This window comes from Aquarana catesbeiana, linkage group LG10 (genome assembly GCF_042186555.1).
Source record: "Aquarana catesbeiana isolate 2022-GZ linkage group LG10, ASM4218655v1, whole genome shotgun sequence".
NCBI classification, from domain to species: Eukaryota; Metazoa; Chordata; class Amphibia; order Anura; family Ranidae; genus Aquarana; species Aquarana catesbeiana.
The window spans coordinates 20,963,523-20,988,446 of NC_133333.1; the positions used below are offsets into that span (position 1 = coordinate 20,963,523).

Below are 24,924 nucleotides of genomic sequence, written 5' to 3' on the forward strand. Positions count from 1 at the left end.
CAGGGCCCCTCATGCACCTGGCCTACTCATCATAAGGTGTCTGGTTGTTCCCTTATAATACTTACAAATAATTTCTTTCATAACTATATGAGCTCAAAAATTATAATACCTCCGCAATAGCAGGTAGACTGGTACGTAATAGCTGTTCCATTGACACTGTATTTCTGACTACCACAAGTTCCTTGTTGGGTACAACCACGAATGGATGACAAGCTTCCTGTTGGAAAAAAAAAAAGAATAGCTAATGGAAAGAACTAGAAGTGTGTATGTGTTTGTAAATATGTACTGTATGTTTTTGTGCATATGTATAAAAGTCTGTACCATTAATATGGATTTCCAAGCATAAGACAAATGCATCAACATTGGTCTTTCATGCCATCCACAAGACCACTAAGTGCAAAGGTCCAGTAAGTGTTTGGTGTAACACAGTGGCGGATGGTGTTTTTTTGCACTCCCCCCCCAGCGGGCGATCGGTCAGTCATCCAGCCCATCTTACCCCATCTAGGTCACAGGCGGTGGGAGGTGGCTTCCATCGCATCTTCTGCTCCTCTGCATCACAGCGGCTTCCACCATGCGTCTCCTCCCTCCTCCTCCTTCTAGGCATCCAATAGTTTGGCTGTCCTTTTAGCCAATCGGGTGAGGGGTCTCAGGACCCGCTTCCTGATTGGCCGGGAGGAGGATCAGTGTGACAATAGCGAATATTAATTCGCTATTGTCACACAACTGGGTGGGCTCAGGGGGCAGTGTTCTGCGCCCCAAGCCCACCCTTTTTTTGAAGCCTCTGGCTCTAATTAGGTGCTTAAAAAAAACAAAAAAACAAAAAAAAAACCTCCCCATTGGAATCCATGCATCTGGCACGCTGCATTAAGATCAGGGGGCCGGACGCATGGATATGGGGGGCGGGCATCCATGCACCCCTAGTGGACAGGCCGTCATTGGTTTAACATATTTGTAACCCCCCCCCCCCCAAAAAAAAAGAATACTGAGGAAAATAATATAAGAACTAATGTTAAAGTAGATTGAAACCCTGGCTGGATGACATTTGGTTTGCCCATGCACCCTGTGTATCAAACAGTTTCAAGTTTTTTCCCATAAAACCCTATTCCCACCCTTTTTTAAGCCTTTGTTACATTGTTGCTGATCTCCTCCAATTAGGGTTGCCACCTCATCCCTTTAAACCCGAACACATATGAATTACACAGGTTCTGAGGCTGATTTAATGCAGATAAGGAACTAAGCAAGTTTAATTACCACCTTAATCGGCCACAGAACCTGTGTAATTCATATGTGTTTGGGTTTAAAGGGATGAGGTGGCAACCCTACCTCCAACCCTTCTCAGCCACGTCTTGTCTTCATGCACCCACCCCAACGTCACTGCACATCATTGTCCTGGACTGGCTTTCTTATAATGACAACGGTGGACCACACCTGCTCAATGTGTGTTGGCATGGCCATTTGTAGTTTCCACCAGGGGCAGATGTGAACGGGTGAAAACCTAGGAGCACAATTTGGAGGAAGTGGTCATCCTATAACAGGAAGGGGCCTTCAAGGCAAGATTATATTAATGAAAGCTGAGGATTTGAAATTTCATTGACATGAAAAAATGACGAACAAATTTGTTTGTTTTGTTTTTGATTAGTTAATTTAGTTATTTAGTTTCGTTAAATTTGGTTGAGTAGTCCATACAATATTCGGAATCTGTATTCGGAATTCTTATTCTTTGAATTTACCAATTTTTTTTTCGTTTCGAAGCGTTCAAATTGATACATTTTGAATTGGTCGAATCTAAACCTTTAGATTTTATTTTTTTTTCTATTCGAATGTGGCAAAGTAAACAAACAAAAGAAAAATCTTCATCAAATGATTACAATGACTCTTTAAATCACCTATGGCTTAACTAAAACAGCATTATTTCTAAAATGGTACTCTAATAACACACACGGTCTTTGAATTCAGCAATATGTGTACAGTTAGAATTCGACTGGAGTTCGATGTAAAATTCGAATCAAGTTTCAGTCCGAATTTCCGAAATTCAGACAAATTTCGTTTCGTTATTCAGGGCATTCTGTAAAATTTGTTTATATTGTAATTCGGATATATCAGAATCTCCAAAGAACGAAAAATTTGTCCAAATATTAATTCGGAATGAAACGAACCGCACATGTCTAATATGTATTCTGCCACATATTTTTGGTAAAAAAAATCCCAATAAACGTATATTGATTGGTGTACGTGAACGTTATAGCGTCTACAAACTATGGTATATATTTATGGAATTTTTTTTATACTAGTAATGGCAGCGATCAGAGACTTATAGTGGGACTGCGAAAATTGCAGTGGACAATCAGACACTAATTGACACTTTTGAAGCTTTGCGGTAACCAGTCACACTAATACAGTGATTGGTGTTAAAAATATGCACTATCACTGTACTACCCTGTTTCCCCGAAAATAAGACCTAGCGTGATTGTCGGTGATGGCTGCAATATAAGCCCTACCCTGTTTCCCTGAAAATAAGCCCTACCCTAAAAAGAAGATCTACAAGGACTTTAACTAGGGCTTATTTGGGGGGTAGGGCTTATATTGCAGCCATCACCGACAATCATGCTGGGTCTTATTTTCGGGGAAACAGGGTAAGGACACTAGCAGGGAAGGGGTTAAACATCTAGGGCAATCAAAGGGTTAACTGTGTGCCTAGCCAGTGGTTTTATGTACTGCTTTTACTAGGGGAAGAGATGGATTTTATACCCTGCTTTGCAGGAACGCAGTATCCATCCCTTCCCCCTGTCAGAACAGAGATCTGCCTTGTTCACATAGGCAGATCACCATCCTGTGTGTTTTTACCAATGATCAGCAGGTGCCGGAGGACATCCAGTGCCTGGCACCCACAGATTGGCTTCTGCTGTGATTAATCACGCCCCCTACAGGTGGAAAAGCAGAATCACGTACTGTATATGTGATTCTGAGCAAGAAAGCCGCCCTGTAGCAGTAAAATCGGTTATGGGGTGGACGGCAAGTGGTTAAGAAAGTAGCATAGAGTGGCCATCAATTGTTTTGCCAATTAAGCTACCAACATGTCTTTGGAATGTGGGGAAAAATATTGACGGAAACCAACACAAGCACAGGAAGAACATGCAAATGGCATGCAAATAGTGTTCTGATTAGGGATGAGCCGAACACCCCCCTGTTCGGTTCGCACCAGAACATGCGAACAGGAAAAAAATTCGTTCGAACACGCGAACACCGTTAAAGTCTATGGGACACGAACATGAATAATCAAAAGTGCTAATTTTAAAGGCTAATATGCAAGTTATTGTCAATAAAAGTGTTTGGGGACCTGGGTCCTGCCCCAGGGGACATGGATCAATGCAAAAAAAAGTTTTAAAAACGGCCGTTTTTTCAGGAGCAGTGATTTTAATAATGCTTAAAGTCAAACAATAAAAGTGTAATATCCCTTTAAATTTCATACCTGGGGGGTGTCTATAGTATGCCTGTAAAGGGGCGCATGTTTCCCGTGTTTAGAACAGTCTGACAGCAAAATGACATTTTGAAGGAAAAAACTCATTTAAAACTACCGCGGCTATTGCATTGCCGACAATACACATAGAAGTTCATTGATAAAAACGGCATGGGAATTCCCCACAGGGCAACCCCGAACCAAAATTAAAAAAAAAAAATGATGTGGGAGTCCCCCTAAATTCCATACAAGGCCCTTCAGGTCTGGTATGGATATTAAGGGGAACCCCAGCCAAAATTTAAAAAAAAAATTGACGTGGGGTTCCCCCTAAATTCCATACCAGACCCTTCAGGTCTGGTATGGATTTTAAGGGGAACCCCGCGCCAAAAAAAAAAAAAAAAAAACGGCGTGGGGTCCCCCTAAAAATCCATACCAGACCCTTATCCGAGCACGCAACCTGGCAGGCCGCAGGAAAAGAGGGGGGGACGAGAGTGCGGCCCCCCCCCCTCCTGAACCGTACCAGGCCACATGCCCTCAACATTGGGAGGGTGCTTTGGGGTAGCCCCCCAAAGCACCTTGTCCCCATGTTGATGAAGACAAGGGCCTCATCCCCACAACCGTGGCCGGTGGTTGTGGGGGTCTGCGGGCGGGGGGCTTATCGGAATCTGGAAGCCCCCTTTACCAAGGGGACCCCCAGATCCCGGCCCCCCCCCTGTGTGAAATGGTAAGGGGTTACTTACCCCTACCATTTCACTAAAAAACTGTCAAAAATGTTAAAAATGACAAGAGACAGTTTTTGACAATTCCTTTATTTAAATGCTTCTTCTTTCTTCCTTCATCTTCTTCTTCTTCTGGTTCTTCTGGCTCTTCTGGTTCTTCCTCCGGCGTTCTCGTCCAGCATCTCCTCCGCGGCGTCTTCTATCTTCTTCTCCTCGGGCCGCTCCGCACCCATGGCATGAGGGGGGAGGCTCCCGCTCTTCTCTTCATCTTCTTCTTTATCTTCATCTTCTTCTTCATCTTCTTCTTCTTCTTCTCTTCTTCATCTCTTCTTCCTTCTTCATTTCTTCTGCGGGCCGCTCCGCATCCATGCATGGAGGGAGGCTCCCGCTGTGTGACGGCGTCTCTTCGTCTGACGGTTCTTAAATAACGGGGGGCGGGGCCACCCGGTGACCCCCCCCCCTCTGACGCACGGGACATGACGGGACTTCCCTGTGGCATTCCCCGTGACGTCACAGGGAAGTCCCGTCAATTCACCGTGCGTCAGAGGGGGGCGGGGTCACCGGATGGCCCCGCCCCCCGTTATTTAAGAACCGTCAGACGAAGAGACGCCGTCACACAGCGGGAGCCTCCCTCCATGCATGGATGCGGAGCGGCCCGCAGAAGAAATGAAGAAGGAAGAAGAGATGAAGAAGAGAAGAAGAAGAAGAAGAAGAAGATGAAGAAGAAGATGAAGATGAAGAAGAAGATGAAGAGAAGAGCGGGAGCCTCCCCCCTCATGCCATGGGTGCGGAACGGCCCGAGGAGAAGAAGATAGAAGACGCCGCGGAGGAGATGCTGGACGAGAACGCCGGAGGAAGAACCAGAAGAGCCAGAAGAACCAGAAGAAGATGAAGGAAGAAAGAAGAAGCATTTAAATAAAGGAATTGTCAAAAACTGTCTCTTGTCATTTTTAACATTTTTGACAGTTTTTTAGTGAAATGGTAGGGGTAAGTAACCCCTTACCATTTCACACAGGGGGGGGGGCCGGGATCTGGGGGTCCCCTTGGTAAAGGGGGCTTCCAGATTCCGATAAGCCCCCCGCCCGCAGACCCCCACAACCACCGGCCACGGTTGTGGGGATGAGGCCCTTGTCTTCATCAACATGGGGACAAGGTGCTTTGGGGGGCTACCCCAAAGCACCCTCCCAATGTTGAGGGCATGTGGCCTGGTACGGTTCAGGAGGGGGGGGGGGCCGCACTCTCGTCCCCCCCTCTTTTCCTGCGGCCTGCCAGGTTGCGTGCTCGGATAAGGGTCTGGTATGGATTTTTAGGGGGACCCCACGCCGTTTTTTTTTTTTTTTTTTTGGCGCGGGGTTCCCCTTAAAATCCATACCAGACCTGAAGGGTCTGGTATGGAATTTAGGGGGAACCCCACGTCAATTTTTTTTTTAAATTTTGGCTGGGGTTCCCCTTAATATCCATACCAGACCCGAAGGGCCTTGTATGGAATTTAGGGGGACCCCCACATCATTTTTTTTTTTTTATTTTGGTTCGGGGTTGCCCTGTGGGGAATTCCCATGCCGTTTTTATCAATGAACTTCTATGTGTATTGTCGGCAATGCAATAGCCGCGGGTAGTTTTAAATGAGTTTTTTCCTTCCAAATGTCATTTTGCTGTCAGACTGTTCTAAACACAGGAAACATGCGCCCCTTTACAGGCATACTATAGACACCCCCCAGGTACGAAATTTAAAGGGATATTACATTTTTATTGTTTGACTTTAAGCATTAATAAAATCACTGCTCCTGAAAAAACGTCCGTTTTTAAAACTTTTTTTTGCATTGATCCATGTCCCCTGGGGCAGGACCCGGGTCCCCAAACACTTTTTATGACAATAACTTGCATATAAGCCTTTAAAATTAGCACTTTTGATTTCTCCCATAGACTTTTAAAGGGTGTTCCGCGGCATTCGAATTTGCCGCGAACACCCCAAATTGTTCGCTGTTCGGCGAACTTGCGAACAGCCAATGTTCGAGTAGAACATGAGTTCGACTCGAACTCGAAGCTCATCCCTAGTTCTGATCAGAATGCTTAATTTTACTGAACATATCTTGCTTGCATAAACTATTTTTTCAAAAAAAGGCAAATGACTTACCACCTATGGTAGTAGAATAGAGAGCACACACAGTCTCATCTCCAGAACAGTCCACCGTTTGCGTATTGTAACACCAGCTGGAAGAAGATGATTGGCAGGTTGGACAGGTCACTCCGTTGGGTTGAAGGCTGACTGGTGGCACTTTAAATCAGAACAGACAGAAACAATTATGTTTTGCAAATGGTGGAATGCAGAAGTTGGCCACTCTTCTCGCTGGTCATCTTGACAATGGATTCAACAATTTTCAATGTACAAGGAGAAATGTGGAAGCCTACTCATAACATGGACCACCAGAAGTATCTACAAGCAGACCACAATGAGTGGAGGTCACAGTCCAGCCTCACAATGATGTGGGCAAAAGGCAAAGGGATTGCATTCCATTTTTAATCTAAAACCCATACCCAGGTGCAGCTGCACCTTTTATGACATGATTCATTGCCACACCCACTGAAAATTCTGTTGAGTCAACCAACATACTGTAATGTTTGTTAAGGGCTGAAAGAAATTTTGGCCACCCATGATTGTGAAATGGATCTTTCAGGAGCAATAACTAACCCTACACCTACTGCAACGTTTCTCTCCATCTCTTCAGATGTCTTTCCGGATGGCCATCTGAGCCCTATCCTCTTTTTCTTCTGTCTTTCCTTTCAGCAGGAAGTCCTTGATGAGAGCAGTGCTGACATAACTGGCCTGCTAGGCCATTTCATGTGGCCTCTTCTGTAGCTGCTGTACCTACCCTCGTCTCCGCCTCCATCTTGTCTCAGTGGTCAGCAGAAGAAAAAAGGAGAGAACTCCTACACCAGATCCTGCCCTTCCTTGTGCAGCCACAGCAACCCCCCTCCTTCTCCACCTCCCCTGGTCTCCGACAGCTGACTCCGGCCCCTCCCTGGTCCTCCTCCAGACCCTGCATGTTCTGCTTCCCAGCTCTGCCCCCATCTTATTCATTGAAGCAGCACAAGGTAAGGGAGATGCACTGTGATGTAAGGGAGGGTGTGGGACTCTTAAATTCTGATAGTGGGGGGCTCTTGACATCTGATATAAGGACAGGTGAGGTGCTTTGGACATCTAGTCTTACAGATACAACTGGCCTTTTCAGGTCAACCATAATTTTGATGTTGCCCACAATGAAACTGAGCTTGATACCCTTGCTCTACATCAATACACTATGAGAGTTGGGCACTGTCAGGGTAATGGCCGTAGGACAGGCAATCCTGCCAGTATCTGTCATGGTCGAATCCCCGTGCGCATGCGCGGGCACAGATGCACGGCGACGGCGGGTGCGCGCGCGCACCGTGGTAATTATTGGCTCCCTCTGGCCTATTTAAACTTGCTGCAGATGCATGCAGGTTACTGGATTATCATCAGCTTCCTGTGTCTCCTGTACCTGCTATCTGTATCTGATTCCTGTTTACTACCTGGCTTGCCTGACTTCTCCTGCTCTCCACCTGCCTTGACCCCCGGCTTGGAACTGACTATTTTCTAGTCTCTGCACCTGTACCTTGATTGTCCGCACGGTGTTTGACCCCTGGCCTGGCTACTGACTCCGTTCCTGGTTTATCCTGCTGTACCTCATCTCAGACTGATCCTGCTGTGTATGACCCCTGGCCTGGCTATTGACTCTGTTTCTGGTTCTCTCTACTGCTCCATACCTGGGATCTCTCCTCGCACGGTTGCCCAATCAGTTTATCCAGCGCACCCCAGCTGCCCTCTGCTACCCAGCTACCCAGCAGCACCACTTGGCAGTCTGTGCACCTTTGGGCACCATACTCCCTGTTTCACTCCCAGGGGTACGCTACATTTAGCCGCAAGGGGTGCTCTCTCAGCAATCTGGCCTCGCACCCAGGACTTGACAGGAACCATGGTGATACCCCCTGAGCGGTCAGGTCCATGATGTCCACCACTAACTGTATGTCCTCAGGCTTCCACATTAAATGACGTCAGGCATCATTCAGTCCAGAAGACTGAGGACATCTGGTGGCAAAGAGGTGGTACTGCAGGGGACAGCTCTGGCCAATCCTCTAGGGAGGCTTAAAGAAAGAGAATTTACCCTAGAGATGGGCTTTAACCCCGAACTGAGGAAGTGAGAATTTAAAGCCACAAAATGCATTTTGGGGGGAAATAACACAATTTGAGGTTCAACAAACCAGATGACTCCAATTCATCCTTGTTCATGCATAATGGGTGACTCTGCCGCTTGGACCACAGACTGTCTTTTTTCAGACCTTTCCTAACTCTCCTAGTTCAACACCTGCCTGAGAACCCCTGCAGAGGATCAACAATTGGGACCTACATGGTAAGGAGAATAAGCTTTATAATCCTGCGTGGGGACAGGGTATAGCTGATTATCCAAGAGTCAAAATGAAGGAATCCGAATTAATATGTATGAATTCGTTATTTTATTAAGTTGAATTAATTTCCCCATTCCCAAATGACTTTGTTTGTTGGGTGGTGCACATGCAAATTAAACAAATGGTCTCTCAACCCCAATACAAAAAGAATCTTATTCGAATATTCGCGCTACGCTCACTAGAATAAAAGAAAATAGATCTGAATCAATTCAGATTATTTGTTATTAGACATGTGCAATTTGTTTTGTTACAAATCGAAATTCGGGCAAAATTTATGTTATACAGAGATTCAGGTGTATCTGAATTTTTGAATCACAATAGTAACGCATTTCAACAAATTTGAAATAAGTTATAACAAAATGAATTATGCTAATTCAAATTTGAAAATTTATTAGAAAATGAATTTGAATTTGAATTGAAAACATATTGCATTAAATACAGTAAGGCAGAAAAGTGAAATAAGATAATTGCTACCTAGGCTGCTAAATAGAAAAGAAAACAAAAGAATGGAAATAAAAATAATAGAAAAGAATGTAATGTAATATAATAAAATATACAGTAATATAATATAATGAAATACAAAAGAACAGAATAGAAAAGAATGTAATGTAATATAATATAATATAATATAATATAATATACAGTAATATAATATAATATAATATAATATAATATAATATAATATAATATAATATAGTATAATATAATGAAATACAATAGAACATAATAGAATAGAATAGAATAGAATAGAATAGAAAAAAATAGAATAGTTTACAATAGAATAGAATAAAATAAAATGAATATTGCCGTCTTCTGAAATTCAAATTTCGAAATTCTCATTTCGAATTCAAATTTAGAATTCTGAATTGATTTGAAAATAAGGGTTATAAGACATGAATCTGATTGTACCAAACAAAGTCAGAAAACGAATCATTTTAACATAACAAATATGACGAAACAAAAATTAGTAACTTAACTAACAAATCCAAAATAAAACACATTTTTTCTGTGATGCACATCTTTATTCGTTATGTCGTTATGTTATTTCAGATGATTCAAACATTAACAAAAGCTCCAAGCTATCGCATCATGTCATTCGAATGAATACAAATTATTTAGTTGTTTTTGTTCTAATTAATTGCGGATTCATTGAAATTCATTACTATTGTGATTCAGAGATTCGGATACATCTGAATCTCCGAAAAATGAAAATTTTGTCCGGAATTTCCATTTGTAAACAAAACAGATTGCACAAGTCTAATAACAAATGATTCAAATTGATTCGGATCCATTCCTTTTTATCCTAGTGAGTGTAGCATTATTATTCTAATAAGATTCCAATTAATTAGTTGTTTTCTTTAAAAGTAATTGCGGATCCGTTGAAATTCGTTACTATTGTGATTGGGAGACTTGGATACATCCGAATCACACAAATTTAGTCTGAATTTCGATTCGTAACAAAATGAGTGGCACATGTCTACTTATAAGCTACAAGTAGGATATTCCTGATAACTGAAGACCACTTTACTCCAATTTTAGTACTAATTAGAAAATTGTCCCAGTATAAACTTCCGCAGATAGTACTACGTAGAGAGCTGACTGTACACTTTATATAATGTTTAGGTCCTTGTTTACCAAGTATTGCACTTACCTGGCAGAATGGGCTCGGTGCAGTTATCCAAAGAGCAACAGGAGGTGGACCACTTCATAGTGCCATCAAGAGTGCTAATGCGTCCTGTTTTGTTACATCGATTTTGAGGCGCACATGACCGGACATATCTCGTAGAGTTCTGTCCCCCTGTCACCAATAGAAAATAATACAAATAGTTCTATGAATATGAACTTTCCACACTGTGGTCAAATCTTTTCATCCTCCACCAACCATACCAACATGACCATCAACATGGTGCCAGACCGGGCCAAAGAGGGTTCTATGTATATACATTGGAACATTGTTCCGGAAGGCTGTGTCAGCAGAAATGTGAATGGGTCCCCAACCTTGGCTCTGACTATGGCTGATTCTAAAGATTTACACCCTATCGGCTTTGAGCTGGATGGTCCAGTTTTATAGGCAAGGTTGATTGTAAACCTCAGAGATCAAAAATGAACAAAGCACATCCCTCTATAGTACCGTATATACTCGAGTATAGGCCGACCCAAATATAAGCACCTAATTTTACCACAAAAAAACTGGGAAAATGTATTGACTTGAGTATAAGCCTAGGGTGGGAAAATGCAGCAGCTACTGGGTAAACAATGCCCACCTGCAGCCTCATTGTGCCCATTTGCAGCCTCACTGTGCCCATTTTCAGCCTCATTGTGCCCATTTTCAGCCTCATTGTGCCCATTTGCAGCCCCATTGTGCCCATTTGCTGCCTCACTGTGCCCATATGTAGCCTCACTGTGCCCATTTGCAGCCTCACTGTGCCCATATGCAGCCTCACTGCGCCCATTTGCAGCCTCACTGTGCCCATATGCAGCCTCACTGTGCCCATTTGCAGCCTCACTGTGCCCATTTTCAGCCTCATTGTGCCCATTCGCAGCCTCACTGTGCCCATTTGCAGCCTCATTGTGCCTCATTGTATCTGCAACCGATTACTAAAACAGCGGGTGTCTCCCGCTGTGTTATGCAGTCTGTTTGGCGCCGTCCATTGTAACAAAGCCCACCTCCTCCTTGTCCGTGATAGAGGAACACTGATACAGTTTCCCAGCATTGTATCAGTGTTCCTCTATCACGGACGAGGAGGAGGCGGGGCTTTGTTACGAGGACAGCCGCCAAACAGACACTGCATAACACAGCGGGAGACACCCGCTGTTTTAGTAATCGGTTGCAGATACAATGAGGCATAATGAGGCTGCAAATGGGCACAGTGAGGCTGCAAATGGGCACAATGAGGCTGCAAATGGGCACAGTGAGGCTGCATATGGGCACAGTGAGGCTGCAAATGGGCACAGTGAGGCTGCATATGGGCACAGTGAGGCTGCAAATGGGCACAATGAGGCTGCAAATGGGCACAGTGAGGGTGAGTTTTAGAAATCGAAGGTATGGCTGCTGTACAGCTCACTCGAGTATAAGCCGAGGGGGGGGTTTCAGCCTAAAACTTGGCTTATACTCGAGTATATACGGTATGTATTTGTCCCAATTAAGAGCACTAAGGGTCATTATCTTGCTGCTATCTGCATGAGTCACTTCTGACACCAACTAAAAAAAAGGTGACGGGGAGGGAGCTCCAGCAGGTTGTGATTGGCAGCCCCAGCTCTGCTTCTGTATGCTGTGTGAAGGGGGGGTGTGTCCCTTGCCTCCAATCAGCTCTTAGATCTCTCCTCACTGAGCTCTGCAGTTTGTAACTTAAGCTCTCTGCCCCCCTGTTTTCTGAAATCTCATACCAGCATTAGAAATTCTAGAGTTTGGCTGTAGAGGAGAGAAGACAGCAGATAATAAGGTACAACTTATGTAGGGGGATTTGCTTTATTTCTGTGTATCACCTGAGGCCAGTCACTTTACTGGGCCTATGTAGGAGCTTACAACCACTTTAACCACTTGCCGACCACCCGCCGCAGATGTACTGCAGCAAGGTGGCTCGGCTGTGCAAATCGCCACCCCCCGGTACGGCGATTCGTTGCACTAGCTTTCATGGGCGCGTGTGGGGGAGCCAATCAGAATGGTCCAGCGGAATCGATGTCCGCCGGCCGCCCGCGATCGTTCCCCACAGTGGCAGAACGGGGATCTGCCGAAGTAAACAAGGCAGATCTCCATTCTGTCAGGGGATGACACTGAGATCTGTCATCCTGCTAAGCAGGAAGACGGATCTGTGTGTTTCCCCAGGCAGCCCATCCCCCCATACAGTTAGAAAACAAAAACAGGGAACACACTTAACCCCTTGATCGACCCCGCTGTTAACCCATTCCCTGCCAATGTTATTAGTACAGTAACAGTGCATATTTTTAGCACTGATCATTGTAAAAATGTCACTGGTTCCCCAAAAAGTGTCAAAAATGTCAGTTAGGTGTCTGGTCTGTCCGCCGCAATGTTGCAGTCCCGCTAAAGACCACTGATTGCTGCCATTACTAGTAAAAAAAAAATGCCATAAATCTTTCTCCTATTTTGTAGACGCTCTAACTTTTGTGCAAACCAATCAATATACGCTTATTGCGATTTTACCAAAAATATGTAGAAGAATACATATTGGCCTAAACCACGGATATACAATTAGCAGATCTCCAGCTGTTGCAAAACTACAAGTCCCATCATGCCTCTGCCTCTGGGTGTCATGCTTGTGACTGTCAGAGTCTTGCTATGCCTCATGGGACTTGTAGTTTTGCAACAGCTGGAGGTCCGCTAATTGCATATCCCTGCTCTAAACTGATTAATAAATTTGTTTTTTTATATTTTTTTTATGTGTTGATGTGTTTTATAGCAGAAAGTAAAAAAATATTGGTTTTTTTTTTCTAAATTGTCGCTCTGTTTTTGTTTATAGCGCAAAAAATGAAAATCGCAGAAGTGATCAAATACCACCAAAAGAAATCTCTATTTGTGGGGAAAAAAAGGACGTCAATTTTGTTTGGATACAACGTCGCACGACCGCGCAATTGTCAGTTAAAGTAACACAGTGCCGTATCGCAAAAAATGGCCTGGTCATTAAGGGAGTGGTTAAGTTGAACTCTGGCCTTCCCTTCAGTCTCGCATAATTGTAGAGAAGAGGAGAAAAAGAGCAGCGCCGCTCTAAGTGTAACAAGTTAGTTAAAAGATTATTGTACTGTCTCCTCTCCTGGACTGACTGTTGCAGCAAGTCAGATAGAGCCCCGCCTCATTTCCTGTCCTGGCTGGGGGACGCCCAGCATTATCTAGTCTTTCCTTCCCAGCCTGACTGTTTTTTGCCTATCCTTTCATTCATTGTATTTCAGTTCTTTTAATTATGTTAGCTCCGTGGGTGTTACCTAGGGCAGTCTGCATGCAAATACAATCTGCTTAAGAACACCCACCCCTCCAGACTAACATGCACCCACATTATAGCCACTGGATGGAGCAGACAATCATAATAGTAATAATAATAATAATAAATATTAATAATAGTATTACAGCTCCAGCTAGTGGCCATAATTGAGCATTTTCCTGATTCACTCTCTTCTGTATGAGTGAAAGACATTCAGCCTAAAGACAAAATAGCCTAAAAACATTTGTTTCTTTACAATGCGTATTTAGCCACGCCCACTTTAGATTAGCCACACCCACTTTTTTTTTTTCTTTTTACTGCTGGCAGCCCCCCATTCCAACTGTTCTGTTTTTCATGGACTAAAAGCAGGAAACCCTTTTTCAACTCCTGGATGCATCGGTCCTCATTCAGGATCTGTTTTGATTACAATCAACATTTAAACCTAAAACTTACCCACAGTGGATTCTGTATAGGAGGTTGCACAAAAATAGCCCTCGGGGCAGGTTACAGCATCACCCGTGCATGATGTGGAGTTTGTAGACATGCATTCTATACAGGTGAGAGAATGACCTGGTTTAGGGAAAAAAGAAGATTATTTTGTATTTTTTTGTCCAGTCCAGGAAAAGACATGAGAACTTATAATTTAAGCGTACTGAACCTAATACCTTAAAGTCTATTTATAAAAACAAAAAAAAAACACTAATAATCCCTGTAATGTGTCTAATATGTGTAATTCCAATGATTTGACTCCATCTAGTGGCCATATTGTGATATTTTGCTGAATTACAGCGCCCAGAAAAATGCTGCATTATAGCCACTAGATGGAGCTGACGAGCATGGGAAATGAATTTTTTAGACACATCACTGGGATCATTTGTAATGGTTGTTCAAATGCTGAGGCATTTGCAAAGCTTTTTTTTTTATAATTAGACCCCATGCACATTCGCTGAAGTATTATTAGCTTGGATGCAAGTATTGTTTTTTCTTTCTTTTTATTGTCAGTTATCAAGTCGTAGAAGAAAAGTAATAAATGGTCATGTTTATGTATTTATTTGTTTATTTATTTTGTTCTGTCCTGAGATTTAAATAGCTCTGCCACACACCGCAGCCCTGTCTGGCCAGGCAGGAGACCTGATTTTTCTCGGCTGTAGTTACAGTATGTGTTCTGATTCAGAAAATCATAGTCACTATATGTCTATCAAAAACATTAGAAATGTACAATTTCCATAGAATTTCAACAATATTTACAGTGTTGTCAAGTTTCATCAGGTGTCCCCATCAAAGTGCCCCTTTCCATCACATGTGCCCATCACATGTGCCCTTTCCATCACATGTGCCCATCAGAGTGCCCCTTTCCATCAAATGTGCCCATCAGAGTGCCCCTTTCCATCACATGTGCCCATCAGAATGCCCCTTTCCATCACATGTGCCCATCAAAGTGCCCCGTTCCATCATATTTCCCCATCAGAGAGCCCGTTTCCATCACATGTGCCCATCAGAGTGCCCCTTTCCATCACATGTGCCCATAAGAGTGCCCCTTTCCATCAACTGTGCCCATAAGAGTGCCCCTTTCCATCAACTGTGCGCATCAGAGTGCCCCTTTCTATCAACTGTGCCCATCAGAGAGCCCCTTTCCATCAACTGTGCCCATCAGAGAGCCCCTTTCCATCAACTGTGCCCATCAGAGTGCCCCTTTCCATCACATGTGCCCATCAGAGAGCCACTTTCCATCACATGTGCCCATCAGAGTGCTCCTTTCCATCACACGTGCCCATCAGAGTGCCCCTTTCCATCACATGTGCCCATCAGAGTGCTCCTTTCCATCACATGTGCCCATCAGAGTGCATCTTTCCATAGTATGTGCCCATCAGAGGGCCCCTAAACATAGTATGTACCCATCAGAGGGCCCCTTTCCACAATATGTGCCCATCAGAGTGCCCCGAAACATAATATGTGGCTATCAGAGTTCGCCTTAACATAAAAAGTGCCCATCAGCGTGCCCCTAAATATAAACTGTGCCCATTAGTGTGCCCCTGTAAACAGCATACCAGCAGGTAAGTAAACAGCATACTTTGCAGGCAGGGAGCAGGAGCCGGGAGAAGTAGTGAGCTGCAGGGGACAGGTGTTGCACCGAGAACTTTACGGAAGGGGGTGGGGCACACACGTGACATCATTGGTTACTAGGAACGCACGCAGTCCCAGCAACCAATGACTGCTGAGCGGGGGGAATCTGGCACTTCAGACTGGCAGGCTGGCAGTCCGGACAGGAGCGTAGCTCGGTCTGTGTCTGGACACGGTTAGCCCGGGTTCACACTGCTGCGACTATTCATATATTTTTTTTCAACTTTTTTTTATCACTATTAAAATGTATCTTAACGTGTTTTGTTTTAGTGATAATGTATAAAGGTCCTACAGAAGCTCCAAAAGAAGTCACGGTAGTGGTGAAACATGTAGAGGCAACCATTCTTTTGTATTGTGACCACTGAGCTTTATTGTGCTCTTCTTTAAAATATATATAATTGTTTCTCTTAAATATGTTTGTTGAATAAAATGTACCGTATATACTCGAGTATAAGCAGACCCGAATATAAGCCGAGGCACCTAATTTTACCACAAAAAACTGGGAAAACTTGTTGACTCGAGTATAAGCCTAGTGTGAGAAATGCGCGGCTACTGTAAGCGGAAAAGAGGGTCAACAATGCCCATTTGGCAAGAAATGGACAGCTTCCCCGGTGGGGCTTTAGACAGCAATATCTTAAAGTCAAGAATAATCTACAATATATAGCCAGTAAGTGCATTTATTGAACAATAAGCAAATGTCATGTTGTGGTTCAATTTGCATTATAACATATAAAGCTGGCCAAGTGGTACAATACATATTCCACAATATAGAATTGACACATTTTCACAAAATTGTATACAATAGTACATATCCAGACTGTAGACAGTATAAATTTCCGACGCGTTTTGACCTATGGACGGTCATTCTCTCTTTATTAACAATGCCCATTTGCAGCCTCACTGTGCCCATTTGCAGCCATAGGTCCCCTGAACTTCAAACTCGGTAGTTAAGGGTTCCTAGATGCCCCCTAGCTGCAGCCAAAATTTGGGGTCTCTGGACCCAAAGGGTCCCGAAATGACATTGCTGCAGATGGACACTGTTGACCGACTTTGGGGCCCCGTATCTCGGGGCCACTTGGTGCTAGGAACCCCAAATTTGGTGTGCAAACCCAGTGGAACTAGCACGACAACATAACGAAGCTAGGGTTCCTAGCACCAAGTGGCCCAGAGATTTGGGGCCCCAAAGTCGGTTCGGAAAAGATCAAGCACATTTCTGCAGCAGAGAATGACATTTTCTGAACCGACTTTGGGGCCCCGTATCTTGGGGCCACTTGGTGCTAGGAACCCCAGCTTTGGATATGTTGTAGTGCTCGTTCCACTGGGTTGGCGCGCCAAATTTGGGGTTCCTAGCCCAGAGAGTCGGTTCGGTAAATGTCATTCTCTCCTGAAGAAAAGTGCTTGACTCGAGGATAGGCCGAGGGGGGCATTTTCAGCACAAAAAAAATGTGCTGAAAAACTCAGCTTATACTCGAGTATATACGGTATCTATTTTTGTAATATCAATTTCCATCGATTGTTTGCACCTTTTAAACTCCAATTGTGTTTTGATCATTTTTAATATATTTAATAGACCTAAAGGAGGCAGATATAGGAGAGGCTCACTGTTGGGATTCACAGACACTTCAAGTTTAGTTCAAGTGGATGAAAGGTGATCAATAGGACTCAGGGAGAGGCAATCTGCTGATTAAACAAAATTATATTTCAAAGGCAAATCGTACTTACTAGGCGCCGCGAGCAATGACAGTGCGAATAACGTCCCCAACACAAACATTGTGGAATTGTCCAACTTTTGTTGTAACCCGTCTCTGAGGAATGGTCTCTGTAGTCAGCGAATGGCTTCCAGCAGGGAGGGTGACTGAGCGAGGAGAGCGAAGAGACGAGGAGGAGGAGGAGGAGGAATGCAGAGTCTGTGGTGCAGTACAAATTTGGGCTGGGACTGACTCTCCCTTTCCTTTTCTGCATGAATTTCTCAGGTGTGTCATCAGACGTCACCACCTGTCCTACATATCTGTACACACAATGCCACATACCCGCGTCAGCACCATGCTTTGAGCCCATTTACATCTATCTTTGGTGCTGTGGAAATGCACATGGCAATGCGTGATTTACTGCAACACGTGGAGTACGTCCTGCACGCTTTATCACATTGCAATGCCATTGATTTTCAATGGGACTTTAACCACTTACAGACCAGAAGACTTTCCCCTCTTAATGACCGGGCTGTTTTCTGCGATTCGGCACGGCGTCGCTTTAAGGCCCCTTTCACACTGGGGCGGTGGGGGCGTCGGCGGTAAAACAGCGCTATTTTTTTTGCGGCTGTATTCGGCCGCTAGCGGTGTGGTTTTAACCCCCGCTGGCGGCCGAAAAATGGTTAAAACCGCTCGTACAGCGCGGCTATAGCCGCGGTATTGCCGTGGTATAGCCGCGCTGTCCCATTGATTTCAATGGGCAGGAGCGGTGAAGGAGCGGTGAACACACCGCTCCTTCACCGCTCCAAAGATGCGGCTCGCAGGACTTTTTTTACCGTCCTGCCAGCGCACCTCAGGCTTTCACACTGAACAAACAGCGGAGGCTGTTTAGGGGCGGTTTGCAGGCGGTATTTTTAGCGCAATAACGTCTGCAAACCGCCCCAGTGTGAAAGGGGCCTAACTGACAATTGCGCGGACGTGCTACGTTGTACCCAAAACAAAATTGACGTCCCCCCCCCACAAATAGATCTTTCTTTTGGTGGTTTTTGATCACCTCTGCGGTTTTTATTTTTTGCGCTATAAACAAAAAACAGCAACAGTGTTTTTTTACTTTTTTTGCTATAATAAATATCCCCCCCAAAAAATGTAAAAAAAAAAAACAATTGTGTTCATCAGTTTAGGCTGATATGTATTCTTCTACATATTTTTGGTAAAAAAAAAAATCAGCGTATATTGATTGGTTTGCGCAAAAGTTAAAGCATCTACAAAATAAGGGATAGATTTAAAGAAAAGAAAAAAAACAGTATTTTTTACTTTTTTTGCTATAATAAATATCCCCCCCAAAAATGTAAAAAAAAACAAATGTCTTCATCAGGCTGATACATATTCTTCTACATATTTTTGGTAATAAAAATCACAATCAGCGTATATTGATTGGTTTGCGCAAAAGTTATGGCTTCTACAAAATAGGGGATAGATTTAAAGCACTTTTATTAATTATTTTATTTTTACTAGTAATGGCGGCGATCAGCGATTTTTAGCGGGACTGCGTCATTGCGGTGGACAGATCAGACACTTTTGACACTTTTTTGGGACCATTGACATTTATACAGCGATCAGAGCTAAAAATAGCCACTGATTACTGTATAAATGTCACTGGCAGGGAAGGGGTTAACACTAGGGGGGCAATCAAGGGGTTAAGTGTGTTCCCTGGGAGGTGTTTCTAACTGTATGGGGGCTGGGCTGACTGGAGGAGGAGAGAGATCGCTGTTCCCAATCACTAGGAACAGCAGATCTGTCTCTAACTCCCCTGTCAGAATGGAGATCTGTCTGTTTAATGTCAAAAGGAGCTTGGATGTTGTGGAGTACTTCTGATGTGAAAGGGGGGACTGTGATGTTATGGGGGGGGGCTTCTAATGTGAAATGGGGACTCAGATGTGAAAAGGGAACTCTGATGTGAAGGAGTGGCTCTGCTTTGAAAGGGGGCTTTGATGTTATGGAGGACTTCTGATGTAAAGGGGGGGGGGGGGGCGCTCTGATGTGAAATGGGTACCCTGCTGTGATAGGAGGACTCTGATGTAATAGAGGGAGGGGTCTGCTGATGTGAAAGGAGGCTTTGATGTTTTGGAGGATTTCTGATGTGAAGGAGGGGCCCTGAATTGAAAAGGGAGACTATGAAAGGGGGACTCAGATGTGATGGGGTGGACTCTGATGTGAAATGGCAACTCTGGTGTAAAAAAGACTGTCATTGATGTGAAAGGGGGACTCTGATGTGATGGGGTGGGCTCTGCTGTGAATGGGAGACTCTGATGCGAAAAGGGGGACTCTGGTGTAAAAGAGGGTCATTAATGTGAAATCATCATCATTATTAGTAGTAGTATTATTATTATCATGATCATTATTATTACTATTATTATTATTATCATCATTTTTATCAGCATTTTTATTATTATTATTTTTATCATCATTATTAGTATTATTATCATGATCATTATTAGCATTATTATTATTATCATCAGTAATAGTATTATTATTATTATTATTATTATTATTATTATTATTTATATTATTATTATTATTATTATTATTATTATTATTATAATAATAATTATTATTATTATTATTATTATTATTTACATTATTATTATCATCATCATCATTATTAGCATTATTATCATTATTATCATTATCATTATCATCATCAATCATTATTATTATTATTATTATTATTATTATTATTATTAATAATAATAATAATAATAATAATAATGATAATAATAATGATGATATCATCATCATTATTATTATTATTATTATTATTATTATTATCATCATTATTATAATTATTATCATTATAATAATAATAATAATAATAATAATAATAATAATAATAATTATTATTATTATTATTAGCGTCATCATCATCATCATCATCAATATGTGCTTTATAAGTGTTAGGAGGATGAAGGTAAATCTCATACACTGAGTTGTATTTGGATAAACGTGTCTTTTCTATACACACATTTGGATGACTTCTCAGCTCCTAAACTAGCAAACCAGAAGGAATGTGAAATGTCCGGTTCTTCTGGAAAGAAATCTATCCTGTACACTATGTGCAGAAAAATCTGTCCAGACACATCATTTATTTTTCTGTCAGGCCTGAGGCTGGGTTTAAACTTGAATATAAATACAAAATTCGTCTGACTTGTGTCACCAGCAATAAAATCAAGGGAAATTTTAACATTTAAGTTTGTATGGACGCGGGGATCTAGTAGAAACCCTCCAATGGGTGACAACTGCCTACAGATTTCTTCTCACATAGGAGAGATTTCCTTACAATTTCTAACGTGTCTCCAATACTAGAAAACAAGGAGAATCTCCCCAATGAGACCAAAAAACATTAGATATTTTTTTAACCATTTCCTTCTGTATCCAAAATGAAAACAAGGTTTAGCTTCTGAGATACCTGATTAAGCAAAGCAAGTCTAGCTGTGTTTTGGTTACTTAAAATTGCGATTGTGTGAAATTTTTGCTTTTTTTTAAATTTCTTGTTTACATAATTGGTTATTTAATATTTTGTAATTTGGAAATTTGGAAATCGTCATGCACTTCACACATTAGTAGATAACCAGATGACTATAGAACTAAACAGATAACATCTCACATTTGAACTACCGTATATACTCGAGTATAAGTCGAATTTTTCAGCCCTTTTTTTTGGGCTGAAAGTGTCCCTTCGACTTATACTCGAGTCCCTGCCGTCTGTCTGCATGATCAGCGTGTCATGCAGGCAGACGGCGGCCGGCGTGTAATGATACTGTTCGCCGGCTATTGCAGCTTTCAAAAGCCGCGCCTCCTGCTCATCTGTGATAGGCTGAACAGCTGTCAGTGTACAGCCTATCACGGACATTCTCTCATCCTCGTCTGTGGTATGAGAATGAGAGAATGTCCGTGATAGGCAGTCAGCGGTCAGCCTATCACAGACGAGGAGGAGGCGCGGCTTTTGAACTGTGGAATGGCCGCCGAACACTATCATCACACGCCGGCCGCCGTTTGAAGATGGAGATCGCCACAGGGAGGATGGAGATCGCCACAGGGAGGCTGCACAGGACACAGGTAGGCTGCACATGCACACAGGACACAGGTAGGCTGCACATGCACACAGGACACAGGTAGGCTGCACATGCACACAGGACACATGCACACAGGACATGTACAGGACACAGGACACATGTACAGGACACAGGACATGTACAGGACACACACACATGTACAGGACACATACACAGGTCACAGGTAGGCTGCACAGGACACAGGGAGGCATGCAGCTGCAGATGGGCATTGTTGACCCTCTGCCATTTCTCACCCTCGACTTATACTCGGGTCAATACATTTTTCCCAGTTTTTTGTGGTAAATTAGGGGCCTCGACTTATACTCGGGACGACTTATACTCGAGTATATACGGTAAATCTCTCTGAGATTCAAATGCTTTCTATGATGACAAAAGGGCATGAGAACATTTATAATGTTAATATGATAAAGAGATAGGAGTTCATACAGTTTAGTATATATATATATATATATATATATATATATATATATACACACACACACATATATATATATATATATATATATATATATATATATATATATAATAAGTATAACTAATATATCACAACTTTGGCACATCTACAGCCGTGGCCAAAAGTTTTGAGAATGACACAAATATTATTAGTCACAAAGTCGGCTGCCTCAGTGTTTTTAGTTTTTTTTTCAGATGTTACCATGGTATACTGAAGTATAATTATAATATAGTACAAGCATTTTATAAATGTGAAAGGCTTTTTATTGACAATTAAATGAAGTTTATGGAAAGAGTCAATATTTGCAGTGTTGACCCTTCTTTTTCAAGAGCTCTGCAATTCTCCCAGGCGTGCTGTCAATCAGCTTCTGGGCCACATCCCAACTGATGGCGCCCCATTTTTAGCATAATCAATGCTTGGAGTTTGTCAGAATTTCTGGTGTTTTTTTTGTTCACCCGCCTCTTGAGGATGGACCACGTGTTCTCAATGGGATTAAGGTATGGCTATTGACCCAAAATTTTTATGTTTTCTAATGGCAAGGTGCTCCATCATGCTGGAAAAGGCATTGTTCCTCACCAAACTGTTCTTGGATGGTTGGGAGAAGTTGCTCTCGGAGGATGTTTTTGTAATATACTTTATTCATGGCTGTGTTCTTAGGCAAAGTTGGGAGTGAGCCCACTCCCTTGGCTGAGAGGCAACCCCACACATGGAAGGTCTCAGGATGCTTTACTGTTGGCACAACACAGGACTGATGGTAGAGCTCACCTTTCCTTCTCTGGAGAAGGTTTTTTTCCGGATGCCCCAAACAATCAGAAAGGGGATTCATCAGAGAAAATGACTTTACCCCAGTCCTCTGCAGTCCAGTCCCTGTACATTTTGCAGAATATCAGTCTGTCCCTGAATTTTTTCCTGGAGAGAAGTGGCTTCTTTGCTGCCCTTCTTGACACCAGGCCATCCTCCAAAAGTCTTCTCCTCACTGTGCTTGTAGATGTCCTCCCACCTGCCTGTTGCCATTCCTGAGCAAGCTCTGCACTGGTGATGCCCCGATCCCTCAGCTGAATCAACTGTAGGAGATCTAGGAGTCCTGGCACTTTCTGGACTCTCTTGGGAGCCTTGAAGCCTTCTTCACAGATGCAGTGGAAATGTTTTTTTTATGGGATTAAGACCATTTTCAATGCAAAGAGGGACTTTGCCATTAATTGCAATTCATCTGATCACTCTTCATAACATTCTGAAGTATATGCAAATTGCCATCATAAGAACTGAGGCAGCAGACTTTGTGAAAATTAATATTTGTGTCATTCTCAAAACTTTTGGCCACAGCTGTAGTCTCTAGTTCTGTTTAGTCTTAATAATATTAATTGCAATGCAGCATTGCGTCTAACCACTAGAGGGAGTAATCCGCTCAGACAGATCGTTTAGTTTTTGTGCCACATTCCTAATCTTGATGTGTCGAAATTATATTCATAGTGTAAGTATGGGACTTTAAAGGCACAGAATTTTTGGTAAAAAATAACATTTATTACCAGTGTAACAAATTTTTCGGCAGTGCACATGTCTAGTTCTGATGAAGAAGAAGCCCTGCGAACCACATAGACTGCTTTTTGAATGCTAAGCTTACTACAACTGCATAATTTGTCAATCCTTCCTTCCCATTTTTTGTGGGGATTTTGTATGTGGTTTTAAACATTGTATATAATGAAATGATTTTCTTACTTTCATAAAAATACAAGTTTTTCACCATAGAGTATCCATAGTTTACTTATAGGGCCTATTTAAAGTGATAGTAAAGGCTTCTTGTTTTTCTTTTTTTTAAAATAACAAACATGTTATACTTACTGTACCTGCTCTGTGCAGTGCTTTACACAGAGCAGCCCGGATCCTCCTTTTCTCTGGTCCCCAGGCGGCGCTTCAGGCCCTTCCCTTCTGCTGGGTGCCTCCAGAGCAAGCGGCATGCTGTGGGGACACCCAAGTAGGTACACTCCCAAGCCAGGGCTCTGAGTGTCCATTCACACACAGAGCCGTGGGTCGGCCCCGCCCCCTCTTTCTCCTCATTGACTCACTGGCTGTGATTGCCATTGGCTCCTGCTGCTGCCTCAGCCAATGAGGAGTGAGAGTCCCTGCAGAGCCAAGGCTGTTGTGCACATTGCTGGATCACGATGGGGATCAGGTACATATCGTGGGGGGCGCTGCAAACAGAAGGATTCTTGAGCCTTTGAAACCAATTTGAAGCCCCCTATACAGTGCCTTGAGAACGTTTTCATACCCCCAGAAATTTTCCACATTTTGTCATCTTGCAACCAAAAATGTAAATGTATTTTATTGGGATTTTATGTGATAGATCAACACAAAGTGGCACATAATTGTGAAGTGGAAGGAAAATGATAAATGGTTTTCAAAATTGTTTACAAATAATTATGTGAAAAGTGTGGGGGGGCATTTGTATTCAGCCCCCTTTACTCTGATACCCCTAACTAAAATCTAGTGGAACCAATTGCCTCCAGAAGTCACCTAATTAGTAAATAGAGTCCACCTGTGTGTAATTTATTTTCAGTATAAATACAGCTGTTCTGTGACGCCCTCAGAGGTTTGTTAGAGAATCTTAGTGAACAAACAGCATCATGAAGGTCAAGGAACACACCAGACAGGTCAGGGATAAAGTTGTGGAGAAGTTTAAAGCAGGGTTAGGTTATAAAAAAATATCCCGAGCTTTGAACATCTCACGGAGCTCTGTTCAATCCATCATCTGAAAATGGAAAGCCTATGGTACAACTGCAAACCTACCAAGACATGGCCGTCCACCTAAACTGACAGGCCGGGCAAGGAGAGCATTCATCAGAGTAGCAGCCAAGAGGCCCATGGTAACTCTGGAGGAGCTGCAGAGATCCACAGCTCAGGTGGGAGAATCTGTCCACAGGACAACTATTAGTCGTGTT

The 24,924-nt window shown here is 42.9% G+C and overlaps 1 protein-coding gene across 1 annotated transcript in view; it reads right to left on the reverse strand.

Moving 5' to 3' along the window:
* LOC141110431 (uncharacterized) overlaps positions 1-17,678 on the reverse strand; it is a 57,204-nt gene extending 39,526 nt beyond the window's left edge. Inside the window, exons 1-5 of the mRNA XM_073601776.1 lie at positions 17,436-17,678; positions 14,046-14,162; positions 10,310-10,456; positions 6,311-6,451; positions 110-217 (exon numbers count right to left, since the gene is read on the reverse strand). Of these exons, the coding sequence (XP_073457877.1) occupies positions 110-217; positions 6,311-6,451; positions 10,310-10,456; positions 14,046-14,162; positions 17,436-17,484 (562 nt within the window). The 5' untranslated portion in view covers positions 17,485-17,678. The remainder of the gene's footprint in view (positions 1-109; positions 218-6,310; positions 6,452-10,309; positions 10,457-14,045; positions 14,163-17,435) is intronic.
* Positions 17,679-24,924: the final 7,246 nt, after the last annotated feature.